The 18099-nt window shown below is 45.0% G+C and overlaps 1 protein-coding gene across 1 annotated transcript in view; it reads left to right on the top strand.

Moving 5' to 3' along the window:
- Positions 1-18099, top strand: part of NR3C1 (nuclear receptor subfamily 3 group C member 1) — a 62477-nt gene that overhangs the window by 23934 nt on the left and 20444 nt on the right. The window contains exons 3-4 of the mRNA XM_062638179.1: positions 10887-11050; positions 15119-15235. Of these exons, the coding sequence (XP_062494163.1) occupies positions 10887-11050; positions 15119-15235 (281 nt within the window). The remainder of the gene's footprint in view (positions 1-10886; positions 11051-15118; positions 15236-18099) is intronic.

Raw genomic sequence — 18099 nt, 5'->3', positions numbered from 1 at the left:
TGGAGAAAAGAGGTGGTGTGGAGACAGGGGTGCACAGGCTCTGGGACTGTCTGACTAGTCACTGCATGCTAGTTATGTGCGAGAGGTAAACAGCCTGCTAATGAGGTTTACAGATGGAGTTTAAATTGGGAGGGGTTCCCAGGGCTGCTCAGGAAGAGAAAATACACAAAGAGGCAGAGATGAACAATGTGGCCAGGAAACTGTGTGTGGTTCAGCAAGGAAGGAATAGAGCTTCCTTCATCTGACAGGGAGTGGGAGAGGAAGAGGACAGAGGAAAGTGGGTAAAACAGCGGGAGAAGTCCAGGAGGAAGGAGGCGAGACCTACAAGTATGATGGGGGAGCAAACCCAAACAAGACGTGCTTGTAAAGTCTGGGAGTGTGCAACGAGAGGGATGTGATGAAACATCTTGATAGTCTTGAGTGTGTGGCATGGATGCCAAGTGGAAATAAAAGCAGATAATAACCCACTGCGTGTGCATGTTCTAGCAGAAATTGTGTCTGTAATTGCTTAACAGTGTTGACAAAAGTAATTACAGCACTTTACTCGATAATTCAATGAAGTTGACTTGAAAGTGCCATGAAAATTACATACAGAGTGTATACACATTGCACAGGTCTGGGGTACTACTTGTTGCTTGTCCTTATGAAAATATTACACAAGTTTAGAGGCTGCTTTTGTGTCAGTAAACAGAATTACAGCGTGCTTCTCTTCCTGGTCATGTGTAGGGAAGAGGGCTTTCATTTGTATTCCTTTTATCAAACACACCAGAGGCCAGTTGGAATGAAATGGGATGGGGTTACAAAGGGTGTTAAAAGTGCTTGCGAGACTTTGGAAAACACCTTTTAGATGGATGTGCTCTGTGCTAAACTCCGTTGTGTACGCAGAGAGCTGGTTCTGAATGATAAAATGCACCAGAACCTAAAGATAAAGCCTCAAGGAAAACCTTCTGATAGTGTTGAGAGCGGGAGGTCTCAGCCTTTCCCATGTGTGCCATCGCCGTGCTTTGCCCTTCAGCAGCTTTCTCATTTCTCAAGTCACCACGAATTCTGAATTTGTTCCTTATCTTTCCTGCAAGAATTACTGTTCCCTCTAAAGTAGGAAAGAACCTTCACCCTTCCAAATGAAGCTACTGCTCATGAACTAAGTGGGGAGCATAACCCACAGGCATTGGGGTAGCATCTTACATAATCCTTCATGCTAAGTTGGCACTGAACCTCCATTCTGGCCTTCAGCCCTAAGAAGAGCATCTCACAGTCATCCTTCTCTGGGACTAAACTCTCCAAATCATCAGCAGTATTTTTGTCTTCCAGCAAAGTACCCAAAATAGGATGTTTTTACTGGTTTTTGGTTGGTTTTCATGCCTTTGGAAGCTCATGAAAGCTGATTCCCTCCTTGCTAGGCTCTTGTAACAAAGCCCAGTCTCCCTTCTCTTGTTAGACAGCTCGAGTTCTTCCTCTGCCCATCTTTAGCTGCTGATCAGCTTTCTGAAGACAAGCAGATAGAACATTGGGTTTCCCTCAAAAGGGATGAAAACCCCCTGAAAGCATCTGTGCTATCTGAGATTGAGGTAAAATGCAATGGGAAAACGAAGTCAAGCAGACACTTTGCGGAATCAGCCTTCGCTAATTTCTGTTGTTAAACACAGTGCATCTGTGTGACAAGTTTGTGTCTGAGCACACCCATGTGTAACACCAGTGGGTCTGAAACCTGCACCAGTATTTATGAGCTGCCTTCAGTGCTGGAACAGTAGCTTTGGGGCTTAAAATGTTTTCGGTTTTAGGCTGAGGGTTGGCTGAAGCGAATGCACAGCCTGGGCACTCATGGTCTGAGACATCAGGAATGCCACGGGTACTGCTGTGAAGAATGCAGTGCTCGTTCACTGGGTCACTTGTGTTGGAGGGGAGGTGTTTGCTTCTCCTTCCCACCCTCGTGCTAATGGTGCCTCAGAGCTTCTTCAGGAATTCTGCAGTTCATGTTGTGTGTTACAGGTATTCGGTAGTAAACAGAAGATGTCTAAGTTGTGAGGTGGGATTTGGGGTTTTAGCTCCCTCTGCTAAAAGGAGATGTTGTTAAGGAGAATGTTTTTCTTGCTTAAGAATCTTGTTTAAGCTCTGCTTTGGCCCCTTTCTCTTTGGTTCACTGGTGTGTTTTGAGCTTCTGGACTCCTGTCCAAAGTTTAAAGAACAATAACTAGTCAAATGTGAAATAATGTCAATCGAACCAACCTATGACTCAACAGTCAACCAAGTCATCCTGGACCCACATCAAATGGACTGAGGCCAAGACCTAGAATTGGCACACATCCCCATCCCTCCTCTCCATATATTTCCACTGAAGCAGAGCCCAGAATGCAACACGTTGGTTAATATTCCATAATAAACTGCTCTGCATGTAAATGTATTCTTTTCATTGACGAAAAAGTGTGAAAGCCCATGCCAGGGGTAAAGGCAGTTGTGCAAGGCTTCATACAGGCTGACAAGGAAATGGAGTTTCTGCACTGAAGAATTTACCACCTCAACTTCTAGTATCAGTTCCACTTTTAAACAGAGCTGCCTTGAAGTCTGTAGAAGGAATTAAGGAAGAACCGTTCCTTTCTGCCTCTCTTGCTCTGTTTCTGTCTTTCCCTCTTCCTCCTCCTCAGAGTTAGGGCTTTATTGCTGTGTTTAGATCTGTATTTCTTTTAATTGTTCTGTGCGTTTTATTTTGGCACAGCAGGAAATGGTTATGCAGTGTTAATACAAGCACAGGCTGTGCGCATCTATAAAAATCAGTGTCCGATGACTGTTAGAGGGTTCCTCTGGCAGCAGGGGAGTCTTGATTTGTGTTTTCAAAATAGCAGAAATGAACTTTCTAATTACCAGTCTAAGTTTATTTATAGCTTTGTGATTCAGTTTGACTGCACGAGGCTTATCCTGCAGCTTTGAAAATACCTGCTCTGGGACTGTTGCAGTTCAGTTTAATCTTTTACTGCTTTTCTTACAGTTCCATTAATATTTTTCCATGTACGTTAGAGTCAGCTTTCCAGATGTCTCCTGCCTTCTTTCCTAGCAACATCATTTTGGCAGGCTCTGAGTGCAGTCCTGTGATTGACACAGGCGTTCGCGTTGGGATGGCCAGAGCCGTGTACATAGCTCACACTGAGGTCATTAATGGAACAAATCCTGTTTAATATTTTAAGTCCGGTTCCTCTGCTACAACATTAGTAAGAGTGCTTTAATAAGGAGTAAAATACTTTCCTGATATGTGCTGACTGCATGGGATAAGCTAAAATGCTGGGGCTGGTCTAAGCTTGTGGGGCTGTTCTAACGACGGAATACCTCTGTGAGGAGTTCTGCAGTCTTGCTGAATTCAGCATGCTGGCAAGTGAGCTGAGTGTGGTACAGGATTAGTAGGTTAGGATAGTAATTTGGGGAGGGTACGCTGGCTCCTGGATCATTTGTAAGGCTCAGAAAGTGAAACTGCTCCAAGGAAGCAGCACCCTGGTAGAACTTAGCTCGGTGGCTGCTGAGATGGGAGACGGTGCTTGCTGCATCAGAGACTGGGAGCAACTTCGTGTGATGTGCTTAAAATGGGGGAAAAAACACCTATTTCCTATTAGATTTTTGAGCTGTCTTCTGCTGCGTGCATGTCAGTCTTGCAGCCTTCTCAATGAGGGTGTAATCAGGGTCTGCTTGCACCTTAGTTTGTGAATGCAGAGCACATATGTATGCATAGAAAGCTGGATGTATCTGCGAGATTGAGGTCCTGAAAGTCAAGTGCATAAATAGTGATCCCCAACGTGTCTGTAAATAGATGTAGATCAAATGCAGGTTTTGTTATCCAGCAAAGCATAAAGAATGAGGCTGGATTTCAGTCTGTATTTTTGTGTGAAGCTTTTATTTAAGTATAAAGGTACCGGCTTCGGTCTTACTCTTGCGTTGTTTTTATTTCCCTGCCTCTTTATTTATGAAACGAGGACTCACAATTAAGTTAAAAATAAACATAAATAAAAAAGCCACTTTGGAAAAATACACATAAATGCATTCCTATGAACAGTAAGCCCTACCCTTGAAGGTAAGGCTTTTTGCCTGCTTTACTGGAGCGCTGTAATAAATGTAAAAGTTTAGAACATAGAATTTAATTATCGTCTTCTGGTCATAAATACTTGAGGGCTGTAGTACATTTGAAATCCCAGGAGCTGCAGCTAAGGTTGCAGCTGCAACATCAATTACCATTTATCCATTCCAAGAAAGCTTTGCCTGTGCCCTTGAAACCTTTACATTCTGGAGAGGGTCCAGAAGGGGGGAAGAAAAGCAGTCGCATCGCTCGCTGCCGTTAGCGCTTCTTTCCCGCTCCCGTGCGGCTCTAAAATGGGAGCAGACGCCATTTCAGAGTGGGGCAGAGGGGCAGCCGTGGCCGGTTCCCCCCCGAGAGCACCGGGGCACCTGCGCCAGGGCCTGGGCCTCGGGAATCAATGTCCTGCAGGGTCAGAGAGAGCCGTCAGAGGGCTCGGTGCCCATCGGGAGCCTGCGCTGGTTGATGTGGCGGGGCTCCGTCCCTCGCACGCTGCTGGGAATCTCCGCAGGTGACTTCGTTAATGTAATGCTGGGATTCGCCTGTGCTCAGGATTGGGGTGGGTTTCATTTAATAGAATATAATTTATGGGACGTGAAACAGCAAGGCTTGGAATGATAGTCCCTGCTGCTTCTGCCCTCAGTGGGGAAACACAAGCTCCCTGTGAAACCTGTTCTTAATCATACGCTTGTCATTGAAGCTCTGCTACAGAATCATAGAACCACAGAGTGGTTTGGGTTGAAGGGACCTTAAAGCTCCTCCAGCCCCAACCCCTGCCACGGGCAGGGACCCCTTCCACTGGAGCAGCTTGCTCCAAGCCCCTGTGTCCAACCTGGCCTTGAACACTGCCAGGGATGGGGCAGCCACAGCTTCTCTGGGCACCCTGTGCCAGCGCCTCAGCACCCTCCCAGGGAAGAGCTTCTGCCCAAGAGCTCAGCTCAGTCTCCCTGTTTAAGTTTGAAAGTTATTTTCCATAAGGGATTTATGTAAAGACTTTCCTTGATGTAAAATGAAGTCACTTTGTTCTGAGCTCAGTCTTTCCTGGATTATCAAGTCACGATACAGCATTTACCTGGATCCCCAATCATGGAAATGGGGTTGGTCATTTTGGCTTTCAGAGGGGCTGTAGAACAGTGGTACTGGGTGCATTTATGTACAGGCTTTGGTTAAACACTGTCATCTGTAGCAGGTCTTCAGTTTGTTACAGGGGACATGCTTGTAATCCAGAGCAGCACTGTTACAAAGCAGTGCACTTCTCTGTTCAAGTGCAAAAAGCTTAAATAGGTGGGTTCTGTATCCGAGTTGTTTGGAGGGCTGCTTGGTTTGGCTGGTTTGTGGGTGTGTTGTGCTTGCAGGCAGGCAGCAGGAGCGTTGGAGTCTGCACCCCAGGACCCCTCTGCCTTTGGGTAAGTTGTGGGTGTTTAATGCTCACTGATAACAGCCAGGCTGTGCACGCCCTGCATGTGCCTGCAGGAGCTTAGGGCAGCCTGGGAGGAAAACGCTGGGATTCACCAATTTTCAGTCTCTTTAAACTTCAGTGAGCACATTACAAGAGGCAGAAGACACCATCGGAACCAGTGGTAACCAGCAAAATGTGGGTTTGAACCGATTTTCAGTTGGCAAATATACAAACATTGTCGTGACAAGGATGGTGTCAATAGCATTGGTTTAGAGAATTTTTCCTGCTTGAACTGAAAACTACCTTCCTGCCTAGGAGGGTATAACAATAATGAGTAGTTTCTGTAGTTCATAAAGAAATAAGTAAGCAATTCAAGAAATGTAATCAGTTGGTGTGTGCAGCTGAGTGTTTGCATTGTTCTCCTTGCTGGAAGATAAGACTGGGCCAGATGGCAATGACATTGAGGATCGGGTCTGTACTGTTGGCTTGGTCATACTACTCAGACAGATAAGTAACTCGTCGTTAAGAATATGTTAGCTCAATAGTAAGGCGACTTAGGCTGGAGAGCCAGGACTCACTGTGTGCAGTGTTTTGTGGTTGGGGTGTATCATGACTGAGTGCAGTTCGTGCTTGAGCATTAAATTAGAAGTAGGAGCAAAATGAATAGTCTTACTAAGTGACAAGTCAAATAAATATAGCCAAATTCTGAGTCAAATATAGTTTCTTCCCACCCTAGACATACTGCATCCATTTCTTTCCTTGGAGTTGGCAGTTGGATGTGAAAAGCGTTTTCTTAGAGGTTTTTAGGAGCCAGTTGCAAGTCTTCTGGTTTTGCAGTTTGTAATAGCACCAGGGAGTACCTTGTTTGTCCTTGTGTATGAAACAAACTTGTATTATACATTGCCCCTGACCTTTTCTATAGGGTAGATATTTTTAAGACGGTGGCAATTGCAAAGCTGAGAGCTGCTGCTTTGATGAGCACCCACAGGTTTCCTGAGATGCTGCTGCTCTCATCTTAAGCTCACAGCCGTTTGCATTAAACGCAGTTAGGTTTGAATCTGTTAACCAGCTTCTAATCATAGAATCCCAGGCTGGTTTGTGTTGGAAGGGAGCTTAAAGCTCCTCCAGCCCCAACCCCTGCCACGGGCAGGGACCCCTTCCACTAGAGCAGCTTGCTCCAAGCCCCTGTGTCCAGCCTGGCCTTGAGCACTGCCAGGGATGAAATCTGTTCACCACATTCCCATTGCATGTGTGGAACTTGTTAGTGGTGCTAATGTAAATTGCATTTTTAAAACAAGTTTACCCTTCAACAGCACCATGCTGAGGTGGGCACAGTTTCAGACAGAAACGCTCATCACTCCGAGCTTTCACACTCTGGTGGAGAGTTGCAAGTCCTAGAGCGTAAATGACAGTAATTCTTGTTGCTGGAGGGGTTCACTAGAGGGGTTGTGGCTTTATAATAGAAAGTCACAAGGAGGTAATACATGTTTCTAAGTAATACTGTAGTGTTAGTGGGTTCAGCGAGCACGTTCTGGGTTGTATCGGGGAAGGTTTATACTTCACAGCAAGGAGAGAAGAACGACACACATCTTCCTGCTCGGAGGTTCGTAGCCGGTTGCTGTGAGTCTGATGGCCACCGTATCGGTGTCCGGCTGGAACAGCCTCACCAGAGGCACATGGTGCCGGTGTCTCGATGTGTCCCCTGGCCTCTGGGACCCGGGAAGGGGACAATGGGACCTGCAGGGGAGCCAGGAAGGGGAAACCACATCCCCATAAACGTTTCCACACCTGACTTAATGTAAGTTTGAACCTTGAGCCTGGTTTGAAAGTCTCGGGTGAATGATTAACATGGACATGGCTTTGGTTAAACAACTTGATTTCTGCAGAGCTCGTGCCTCTGCCTGCATCTTCTTGTCTTTAAGTCTTTCCAGCCTACCCCCACACAGTTCCTTGACTGGCAGTGATAAATCTGTCTATGCAAGTCAATAGAACTAGATTGTCTGTAGTGTCTGAAAGCACATGGGAATGGAGCTCAGGACCCTCAAACAAACACTGTGCCTCCCAAAATAAAATTAATTTGAGTTTTTGCAAATTTAGAATCCTTAAAATTTGGATTTATTTTTTCCTCTCTCATCGGTGCTGCTTGACTTGTGTTTAGGTCAGAATCACACTTTAGTGGGGTTGGAGATTAAAAACATTTCTGCAAATAACGATAACTTTTTCATTATTCTATTATCTCAGAGTGTAATTTCCCTCCCTTACCTCTTCCTTAGGAAGTGGTTGTTTGTCTTTTACTTTAGGTAAAGACTTATATGAAACCTGCAGCCAGCTGGGTGTAGCTCTTGCAGGAGTCCTTATGCACTATAATCCCTCTGTTCTCCATGTCTCAGGCAGGCAGAATCGTGTTTTACACAACCAGGGGACTGTCAGTGTCTGGCAGCTCTCCACACAGTTAGTAAATATTGGCCTTATCTGATATAGCCAGGCTTGAAAAGATATGCCAGGAGCCCAGATTAGATTGCTGGCTACTGCTTTATTAATCAGTGTAATAATTTATTTTTAGTTTTGGAAGTCGTATCATCTGTTTTCTTTCTCATATGACATTTTCTATGGTTCTGGTGCAGAAAATGAGCCCTGTTTAAAAATTAAAGGTGATTGAACAGTTTCAGTGGAACGTGTTTGGCACTACCATGGTTTCTATGACAGTTGATGAATATTTCCTTAAAAATGCTCTTGTCAGAAATGCGTAAGGTATAAAGAGTTTTATTTTTGTATCTAAATTAGCTGTCTTCAAAACTCCGCGCAGAAAGATGTCTCCATCTTTTTCTGGATTTAATCATGTTAATGAAATGAAGCTCTCAAGTTATATGTTCCTTATTTAAAATCGCAGGCTCCCAGCCTGTATTTCAGTGTGTAAACTGAGATTTTGAGTGTAAGAAAAGGAAGAAAAAGAAAAAATAAGACAACTTAGAGTAGCTTCTGATTGGCCAGTGATTACTGATTTAATGGGGAGAGGAGGGCTCTGCATATGACACGACAAGAGTGGAGAAACAGTTTAATTCCTTTTCCCAAATGGATCAATGAGCTGGGGAAAAACAGATCAAAAGCAGCACAACAAACCAAACAACAGAAAAAAGCAATCTGCTCAAGGCCAGGTTGGACGGGGCTTGGAGCAAGCTGCTTTAGTGGAAGGTGTCCCTGCCCGTGGCAGGGGTTGGAACTGGATGAGCCTTAAGGTCCCTTCAGCCCAAACCATTCCAGTATTCTATGGTATTTGCATGGTCCTGATCGAACAGCTTTGTGGAGGCAGAAGAAGTAGATTTGAGTTGTCAGCTTCCATGAGGACAAGAAGCCTCATTGAAGCAACCTGCAAATCCATAGCCATTAGCTTCTGTCTTCATGGGAGGAGATGGGGCCGTGTGGTGGCAGTTTCCATCGTTACATCATTCCTCGAGTGCCTCTGCTCCAAGGAAGGCAGTTGTGCTTTGTAGAAATTAGGATGAACATGTAATTAAAGATGCCTGTTTGCAAGGACATCAAATAAATGTGACTGGGTTAAATTACATTCTGCCATTACTTGGATGTTGAGTGCTGGATTGTGCAACCCTAGTGTTTTATTATAGTGCTCTGCTCTTTAGAGAAGACAGATGAATTGGAAAACACCGAAAAGCCATCATATGGATCATAAACAGGATTACAGTCAATCGGGGACTGCCACTTCTGTTGACAGGCCACCTAATGCTGGTTGTCTGACTCTGTAGAGTGATGGTGTAGAAGTAGTGTTGCAGCAGTTCACAAATGTTGTCTGAACACCCTGGAGTGATGTGTTGGATTTGAGTTTTTTCCCAAGTCCTGAAAAGGAGTGTTCTTCCCTGGGTGGCCTTTTTTCCTCCTCTTTTCCTTAAGGTTGCCTCATTTACTTCATTCCCTGGCCAGTCTTTCCTGTTGAAGCCTTCACACCATCCTTGCTCTCATCTTAACCCTTCGCCTTCTCACAGCTATTCCAGCATGGTGGGGCTGTTTCTATGTTCTTGTCTGGTTTTCGCTCTTCTGCTCAGCCCTCCTTACTCAGCTTAGACAGGGATCACCTTCTCCCCTATCACACACCAGCTTCTTGTTTTGTAGGGAGGTCCATGTGTACCTGAGGTCTCCGCATGCCTGTGCTTTATTTCCCCCAACACAAGCAATTTTCCCTTTTCTCTGCCTTCTGGTTCCATATGTGTCAAGGTGTGGGCTTCACTGGCACGTCTGTTTTGGTTTGATTTTATCCCTCTGTATTCAAGTGGTAAGGTTCCCACTCCTGTTTTTATTAACCAATTCCCTCCTGGTCAGAACCAACGCACCAGGGACAGGAGAGGTTTCATTTGGGCTGGAATTCCAAGGGTTTTGTGAGCGTTGGAGCGCTGTGAGTTTGGTTTCTTTAAATGCGTAACCAAATCCGCTCAGCCTTTCTTGAGGAAAGGAAGAGGAATTTTCCATGCCGAAGCCAGCCCATGTGCAAATGTTCGGCCCCCATCAGGGAACGTGGATGTTCTGGAGAGCCTTTGGGTAAAGGCACCAAAGTCTTAAAAAGAGGTGTTGTTTTCTAGCTTCATGTGGAAATGGCTGGAGCCCTGTTGGACAGAATTGTCTGTGGGGATTGCTTTGGGCATACACTATAGGAATGGCAGTTTAAAATGGTGCAGATAAAGCCAACAAGATGGACCTTACCGCAGGCAGCCCTCAGCAGGTCTGGGCTGTGTTGCTCACATGCGCTGCAGAGCATCAGGCTCTGAGCCTCACCGCCACCGCTGGTTCTGCTGGTTCAACCCTTACCATTGGAAGCAGCTCAGAGGTGGTTACAACAGATCATTTATTGCTCTAACAGCCTTTATTCTTTCATTAGAGAACCAGCCCTTCGGTTGGGAATGGCCTCTTTGTTTACATAGGAAAACCAGCTCCTCAAATTAGGAATACACGTTCTTTTCCTAAAATGCTGGGGTGAAATGATCATTTATTACTGTGAATTTATACCCATATATGGCTTAATTTGCACAGCTTCTTTGGGGTAATAATATCCCAGTAGAAAACTCTGTGATGATACTGGAAATGAAGCTCTTGTAGGACTCTGTGCAGGCTGCAGTGAATGTGACAGTAATGAAAACAATATGGAATAAAAGCATGTTTTAAGAGTCAATTTTAAAGGTTAGGGTAATTGTGCAAGAAACTTGGCTTCAGAAACGTGTAAGGCAAGTAATCCTGACCTAGTCAAATAGGCCATGAAAAATCCATGCAGCTTTCCTTCTGCTTTGTGGAATTCAGTGTTTAACTCTTCCAGAGTCTGTGTGCAGAGCTGGGGATGAGGGCAGTCCATTTCTTGCAGTCAGGAATATTGTTTGCCAGTATCCCGTAGATCTTAATTTAAAGTATTTCTATGCCTTTTTTTCCCTGTAGCCCTGGAATGAGATCAGATGTAAGCTCTTCTCCATCCACAACCTCAGCAACTACGGGACCACCTCCCAAGCTCTGTCTTGTCTGCTCTGACGAGGCCTCGGGGTGTCATTATGGGGTTCTAACTTGTGGCAGCTGCAAAGTGTTCTTCAAGAGAGCTGTGGAAGGTAAGACGTGGCGTGAGGAATTTCCTGTTTAGAAGTAGGAAATCCACATCCAAAACCGGTCTGCTTAATCCGGCTGGAATCCGTGCTTTAGTTAGAATGCTCCTGGAAAATCCCATCCATTGTATCACTGATCTTTTCATAGAAAATAGCATTGATAATGGTGTACTATCTGAAGCATAGATTGCATTTATATTTATAAAATGCTCCCATTCACTCAGTGTAAAAGGATGTTTTGTTGTCTTGGCGTTTTGTTTCTGTCATTTTCTTTCGCTGTTGTTTTTGTTCACTTGCCCTGTTTCTGTACAGATATCTGTCTGTGTGATTAGATCTGTCGCGTTTGTGAGTTTTAAGCTTAATGTTAGCTGGTTTGTGTGTAAAACTGTGTGTGAAACGTGATACACGTCTTGTGTGCGAGGTTATCGTAGTTCTTCAGTTTCTCCTGTAAGCAGTATAGGCTAAACTACATACATGTCCATGCACGTTATTTGCAGGGATAACCAGGTAACAGGAGCATGTGTGTGGCTTTGGGTTATTGAGATTTCTCTTTAATCACAGGAGGTAAATCATTCTGGGAAATAGGGATGATGGAAAACTAATGGTGTAGCTGTAGTGTGTATTGCAGAGTAAGTGATCTGTGAGTCTGGGGCAGCATAAGTGGCCATTTTACAATGAACTTGGGTTGTACCTTAGTGATTCTTCACTTCAGTGTCAGAGGGGTGCAGAACAGTATAGTTACATATTGAGCATATTCTCAGTGTCTCCGAAAGGGTCACAGTTCCTCTCTTGTGGAACGATGCCATTCTCAATTACAGCCTTCCAGGCTTTCCTGTCTCATGCCTTCTTCATGCAGCGTTACTGGGTAGTTTGAAGTGAATCAGCCTCATTTTCTGCTGGTGTTTTTGCACACTGGGTTTCACTGGCGACAAGGCTGTGCTGACAAAGACAAACCACCCTTCAGTCCTTCAGAAGCAGCACTTTCTCCCAGTTCCAAGCCCACTGGATGCAATAGGGAGCTGCGTGGAAGTGCAGAACCTCTTGGAGGGATCGGAAGCGTTGGGTTCGTATCGCAGTTTTTGCTTGTCACCAGGGGAAGGGATGTCAGTTGTGTGGGAAGCAGAGCCTGTTCCTGGAGGGTACCAGGAGACAGTATGAGCTCAAGTGCAGGGCACTGGGCTGCGTGGGCTCTCCGTGGCTCCCAGCTGGTCTGTGTGGAGTTGCACTCCCAATTAGAGCCAGACTCTTTTAGCTGAAACAAATAATCGTCTGTATCCTTAATGGAAATAAGGTCACTGGGTATCCCTCGAGAGTAATGTTGTATGGCAGCTGGGTATACATCATAGCCAAGGTTTTGCACGTCCTTAAACAAATCACAGAAGTACCGATACATGAAGAAATCAACCCAGTAATTCTTTCTGGTCAGTGGTGCAACTTGCCACATCTTACATCAGCTGAATTAATGTTAAAAATGGAAGAAGGCTTGTGGCTGAAAAACTGCAATCAATTCCTCAAGGCTCACCTCTGCTTTCATTTTTATTGTTCCATAGATTATCCCAGCCTTAATCCTTCTGATTAGATCGTAGAATCCCAGACTGGTTTGGGTTGGAAAAGACCTTAAAGCTCATCGAGTTCCAACCCCCTGCCACGGGCAGGGACAGCTCCTGCTAGACCAGGTTGCTTCAAGCCCCATCCAACCTGGCCTGATACTGTGCATGTTTTCAGGAGCTGTTCCAGTATCTGTTAGCTCTAGAATGCACTTGAAGGAACAAATAATTTGCTTTGTCTCTTACAGGCGTTTTTCTTATTAGGAACATATGTAAAAGGAATTTGTTTCTGCAATATCCTTTTTACTAATAGCTGCCAGGCACCTGTCAGTACATAGATCAAGCTGGCGGTGCACGCTGGTCATCCAGGCTTTACAAAACCCTGTTTTGTACCTCTGTCTACACACCCATGTGCTGTGACAGAAACAGTCACAGAAACTGAAAGTATCGGTACTTAGAAAATCAATATAAAGGGTATTTTTTCCAGCAAAGAGTAGAAGCAGAGAAGAGGAAGGTTGAAGGTGGAAGTCAGCTGTATATTTCTGTGCAGCTCTTCATGCCAGCAGGCTTTGTTCAGGAGCCCCAGGTGGCCAAAGCCATCTTGTTGCAGTTCTTATTTTCATGGTGCTTCAAAGCCTTCATCCCAGAACCAGCCCCGTTCACCCCCAAAACAACCTCGATCCTCCCCACCTCCGCTTCCTCGCCTTGCTTCACATCCTCACACCTCCCCTCCCCTTCAGCTTCCCAACACTTCTGCCTCCTGCTGTGCTCCAGATCATCCTCCTTCTTCAGCGTTTCTAATTCCAGCTTCCCAAGTCCGCAGTTTCTAACCTTTTATACGCCAGCGTGCTCAAATGGGCAAAGCCTCCTTCAGTCCCGCAGGGCGTCAGAGCCCCCAGCGCTGGCTGGTGCAGCGCTGAAGAGCGCGCAGCCCCTGTCTGCTGTAAATCCCCTTGGAAACATCTCCAGTTGCTCACTGCCAGTTTTTACCAGTGAAGTACCTGGGGTTTGAGCAGGGAAGATCATTCCTTCGTGCAGCTGGCCTGTTTGTTATCTGGGCAGCGGGCAGACCCAGAGCAGAAGGCAGCCTCAACTTCCCTTTATTTTCCCACAAAACATTCACGTGACACGAAGGCTTTAATAGGAGGTAATACAAAGCAATAGTGTAGCTTTCACCTAAAAAAAAGGCAAGAATAGGCAAGTAATAAATACAAGCAACCAAGCAGCACCTGCACAGAGAGGAAGCTCTTTGTTAGGAGAAAAATTGAACAGCTCAGGAAATTCACCCCCGAGGCAACTGTATTGACTGTGTGCAGCGTGGTCTCATTGAACGTCTTGCGAGACATGAAATTGCAGCCTCTGACTGCGGTGCTGACAGCCATTGGTTTGCGTTTCACGTGCGTGTGTATGTGCTGTAGGTACAAGTATGCAAATAGGAAGCAGAATCCTGAATCATGGGTCTATTTTCTGAGTTGTCTTAAACACAAAGATTACCCAAGGATCAGGAAGGGTTCCTCTTCTTCACAGGAAAAGGGAGGGGGTCATTCATAAAGACATTGAGTGCTTCCTTGGCATGTCAACTTGAAACACTTCCCCTGGAGAAGGCTGACTAAAGCCGAAGTAAAAAGCTCTGCATACCCATCAGTTTCACAGCTGACTTGAAACAGATTCCTTAACCAGGCTCTTCTATGAGGAGACACTAACTCCATTGTTAATAACTCAGTATTGGGAAAACGCGTCTGTTCCTCACAGTATTGTACTATCGGGACTTTGCAGTACAGTGAACAGACTAGGCTGCAGCTTTCTGCTCTCTAAAGCAGCATATTTCTTGATCAGTATGTGGGAGAAGGATGTACCGTTTAGTAGTACCTTCCTCTATGTAAGTTCTGTTGAGACATTTATTGCTATGACTTAAAAAATGAAGACTAGGTGCTCCTGCTCTGTTGGCCTGCTCCCATCAGCTAAGAAACACAGTTTCATTTGTGAACTTCAAGGTTTGCCATATTTCTGGGGTCAGTTTTGCTCTGAGCCTGCGAACCCATGAAAATGTCCCAGAACTTGGTTTGCCCAGGTCAGACTCTTTAAGTTAAAGAGGAGGTCTCATGGCTTTGAACGTGCTGAAAGCTTGCTCTGTGTGTCTGTAGAAGTGGTTACATCTGCGCTTCCAAAATGTGTTTATGAGCACTGTTTACATCCTTGTGGATCCATTTGGGGAAAGTGGAAACAGTATCACTATAGAGAATAGCGTGTAAGGATATGAAAGTAAAAAAAGAGAAAAACTGATTTAAGAATAGAATTTGCCTGATGCTCTCAAACAGAAAACAGGATTTCTCCCTAAAATTATTGGCTTTGGTGTCTCAATATGAGAAATGTGTTTGGTGGATAGATGCATGAAATCATATGGGTATTGATTTTTCTTTGGCAAGTAAAGGTATACTGTAGTCCCCAGCTGCTTGACATGACTGGAGAAGGAATGGCTTCCTGTGCTGCTCCGAGCTGATGGTTCTTTCCGTGTGCTTGTGAACAGGGCAGCACAACTACCTGTGTGCCGGCAGGAACGACTGCATCATCGACAAAATCCGGAGGAAAAACTGCCCAGCGTGCCGCTACCGGAAGTGTCTCCAGGCGGGAATGAACCTCGAAGGTACCTTATGTTCAAATCCTGCTCTTAGGGTTGGGTCTTAGACACCAAAAGGTGATGCTGCTCATGCAGCAGTTACCTGGGCAGCACTTTAACAGGCTACAAGTAAGTACCGGGCTTGCGGCGTGTGTGAGGAGCTCAGTGAAAAGCAGGAGGTTTTTGCGCTGCCGTTTCTCCTGTCCTCTGCTCTCGCACTCAGCCGCTCGCGCTGGGGCTGCTCAGCAGAAGTGAGTCATACCCGCAGAGCAGGGTTATTTGTCATTCCTGTCAGCACGTATATCTTGTTGCCTTCTCACTGGCTGTGAGACAGCAGAACTCCAGATCACCTGTAGGAAAGTGTGATGCCGGCTTGTCCTGACTCAGGAGAGTGACCTGGCATCGAAACCATGGCGGAGAGGGAAAGCCCAGAGGCACAGACCTAAGCTTGGAGTGGGGCTTAGGTCTTCAGACTGAAGAGCAGAGGGTTTGTTCATGCTGGGGATCCTTCTTCAATCTCTCTAGAAAAGATAGGCTAAATAAATAAATTTATATGTATTTGTTCTCTGCCAAGTCCTGAATGTGGCTTATGAGAAACTGAAGACCATCAACTAGAGATTTAGCAGAGTTGTAAAATGGCATAAAACATTTTTATTAGTGTCAGCTCTGTTTTATGTGTGATTTTTTTTTCCTTGAGCCGTAGAGATTAATACAGTTCTTACCAGCAGAGTTATCATGGTGGTACTGGTATAATCAAAATTGTCAGATAAAATAAAAATGTCAGAATTGTATTTGTGGGATAGAAATATGAACAGAGCTTCATTCAGGCAGTGATAATATCCTTTAGTAAAGTGTAAGTGGTGAATTATATTAAAGAGATGGATGATACATATGATTTTCATTTTGGGGTGGGAAAGAAGACATTTTGGTTTAAGAGTTGTTTCTGTTTTTTTTTCACCGTGTTTGTTTTCAAATTCCATATATTCATGTCTATAGATTCACAGATGTATCTCTATCATGTATATGATATATATAGAAAATATAGAGAGAATATTAGTATGTCTTCATTTGTCATTCTTATAGATTCATTTGTCTATATAAACAGAGCACTTTATAATGTATATTACTCCAATAGCAAGCCCTTCTGTTCCTGCATCAGTTTATTGGAATTCATTTTAAAGCGGACCCCTACAGAGCTCTCTCGGGCTCTGGGATGAGTTCCTTGAGTTCCTTTCTCCACCAGAGAAAATGGGAATTGAATGACGTCTGATAGCTGCCACTTTTCCACATGGAGTCTGGAGCCCTTCCAGCTATAGTCTGTGTGCCTGAATTTTGGCACTGAGGATCCCAGAGAACACTGACTTTTTGGAGGGTGGATGTCGTTACATAAGTTGTTGGAAAAGGCAGAGCGGAGCTTTTGTGACCGAGAGGGAAAAGGATCTAGAAACTCAGCAACGCAGAAACGGAAGAACCCACAGTAGTGTGAAACAGTGAAAAACGAGCATGGAAACAAGGATTTAGTGGACGGAGCTGAACAGATGGTGAATTGGTTGTACTTCCAGAAGAACTCTTAGGAAAAAAAAACTGGAAGGCAGCATAAAGCACGGAAGAGACTAAAGAGAAGTTCCTTTCATCTTGTCTCTTTCAGGGTCACTGTTCAGGAATTACTGCTCTTTAAAAGCCAGTTTAAATGTGTACACGTTTTAGACCGTAATCTCATTTTGGCAAGTCGTCAGATGTATCCTCAGTGCCTGAATAATGGTTATCAGCAAACCAGTTAAGGAATGGTGAGAGATCAGACTGTCCCAGCACGGCTCTTGCGCTTGCCCCTGCTTGCTGGAAGATTTCTTCCAGGAATCTGTCCAGGCACATTGGGAATAGCTCTCACTTTTGAATACCTACAGCGAGTTTCACTGTTAGGTATAGGGTAGAAGGCTAACTTGTTTATAAAGAACTAAACACATACACAAAATCTGTCATGCAGCGTTTTAATTCTGACCTGCTGTTGCGCTGAGGCAAAAGTGGGTCCTTCTGCACTAGAAACACGTCACTTGACCACTTTCTCTCGTAGTCTGTTTTCTCTTCAGTCGTACCTCTGGCCCTGTTTATCATCCTTTCCTGGGACGTGCTTGTTGCTGTTGCATGGGGGTTTGGGTGTAGGGGACTGGAAGAACATACAACTGCCAAGCTGCAGGTACTAGAGATTTACACAGAGAATAATGGTATTTTGTGCTGCAGCTTCTGTTTCTTTGAATTCTCATTTCCACTTCCCTCGTTAATTGACCCTGGGTATTCCTTGGCACCCGTCCTCCTTGCAGTGTGTTTGAAGACAAGATTTGTTGTTAGGTTTTACGCCTGTAAAAAGTCGTAAAATTGCTTGAAAGAGTCCAGCGCAGAGCTGCAAAGATGATTAAGGGAAAGGAACATCTCTCTTAGGAGAGGCTGAGGGGGCTGGGACTCTTTAGCTTGCAGAAGAGGAGACTGAGGGGTGACCTCATCAGCGTTTACAAATATGTAAAGGGTGAGGGTCAGGATGATGGAGCTAGGTTTTTTCAGTGATGTCCAGTGACAGGACAAGGGGCAGTGGGTGTAAACTGGAGCACAGGAGCTTCCATGTGAACATCAGGAAAAATTTCTTTACTGTGAGGGTGACAGAGCACTGGAACAGGTTGCCCAGGGGGGTTGTGGAGTCTCCTACATTGGAGAGGCCCGCCTGGACAAGTTCCTGTGTGATGTACTCTAGGTCACCCTGCTCTTGCAGGAGGGTTGGACTAGATGATCTTTTGAGGTCCCTTCCAACCCTTAGGATTCTGTGATTCTGTCTGTAATTTTCTTTGGCCTTTCAGGCTGCAGTTTATGGTTAAACTGTTGGCAGCTTATGGGTTTGCTCT

This window comes from Pezoporus occidentalis, unplaced genomic scaffold, assembly GCF_034315485.1.
Source record: "Pezoporus occidentalis ecotype Australia unplaced genomic scaffold, CSIRO_AGI_Poc_V1 ctg55, whole genome shotgun sequence".
Taxonomy (NCBI): domain Eukaryota; kingdom Metazoa; phylum Chordata; class Aves; order Psittaciformes; family Psittacidae; genus Pezoporus; species Pezoporus occidentalis.
This window is presented reverse-complemented; position numbering and strand designations above follow the sequence as displayed.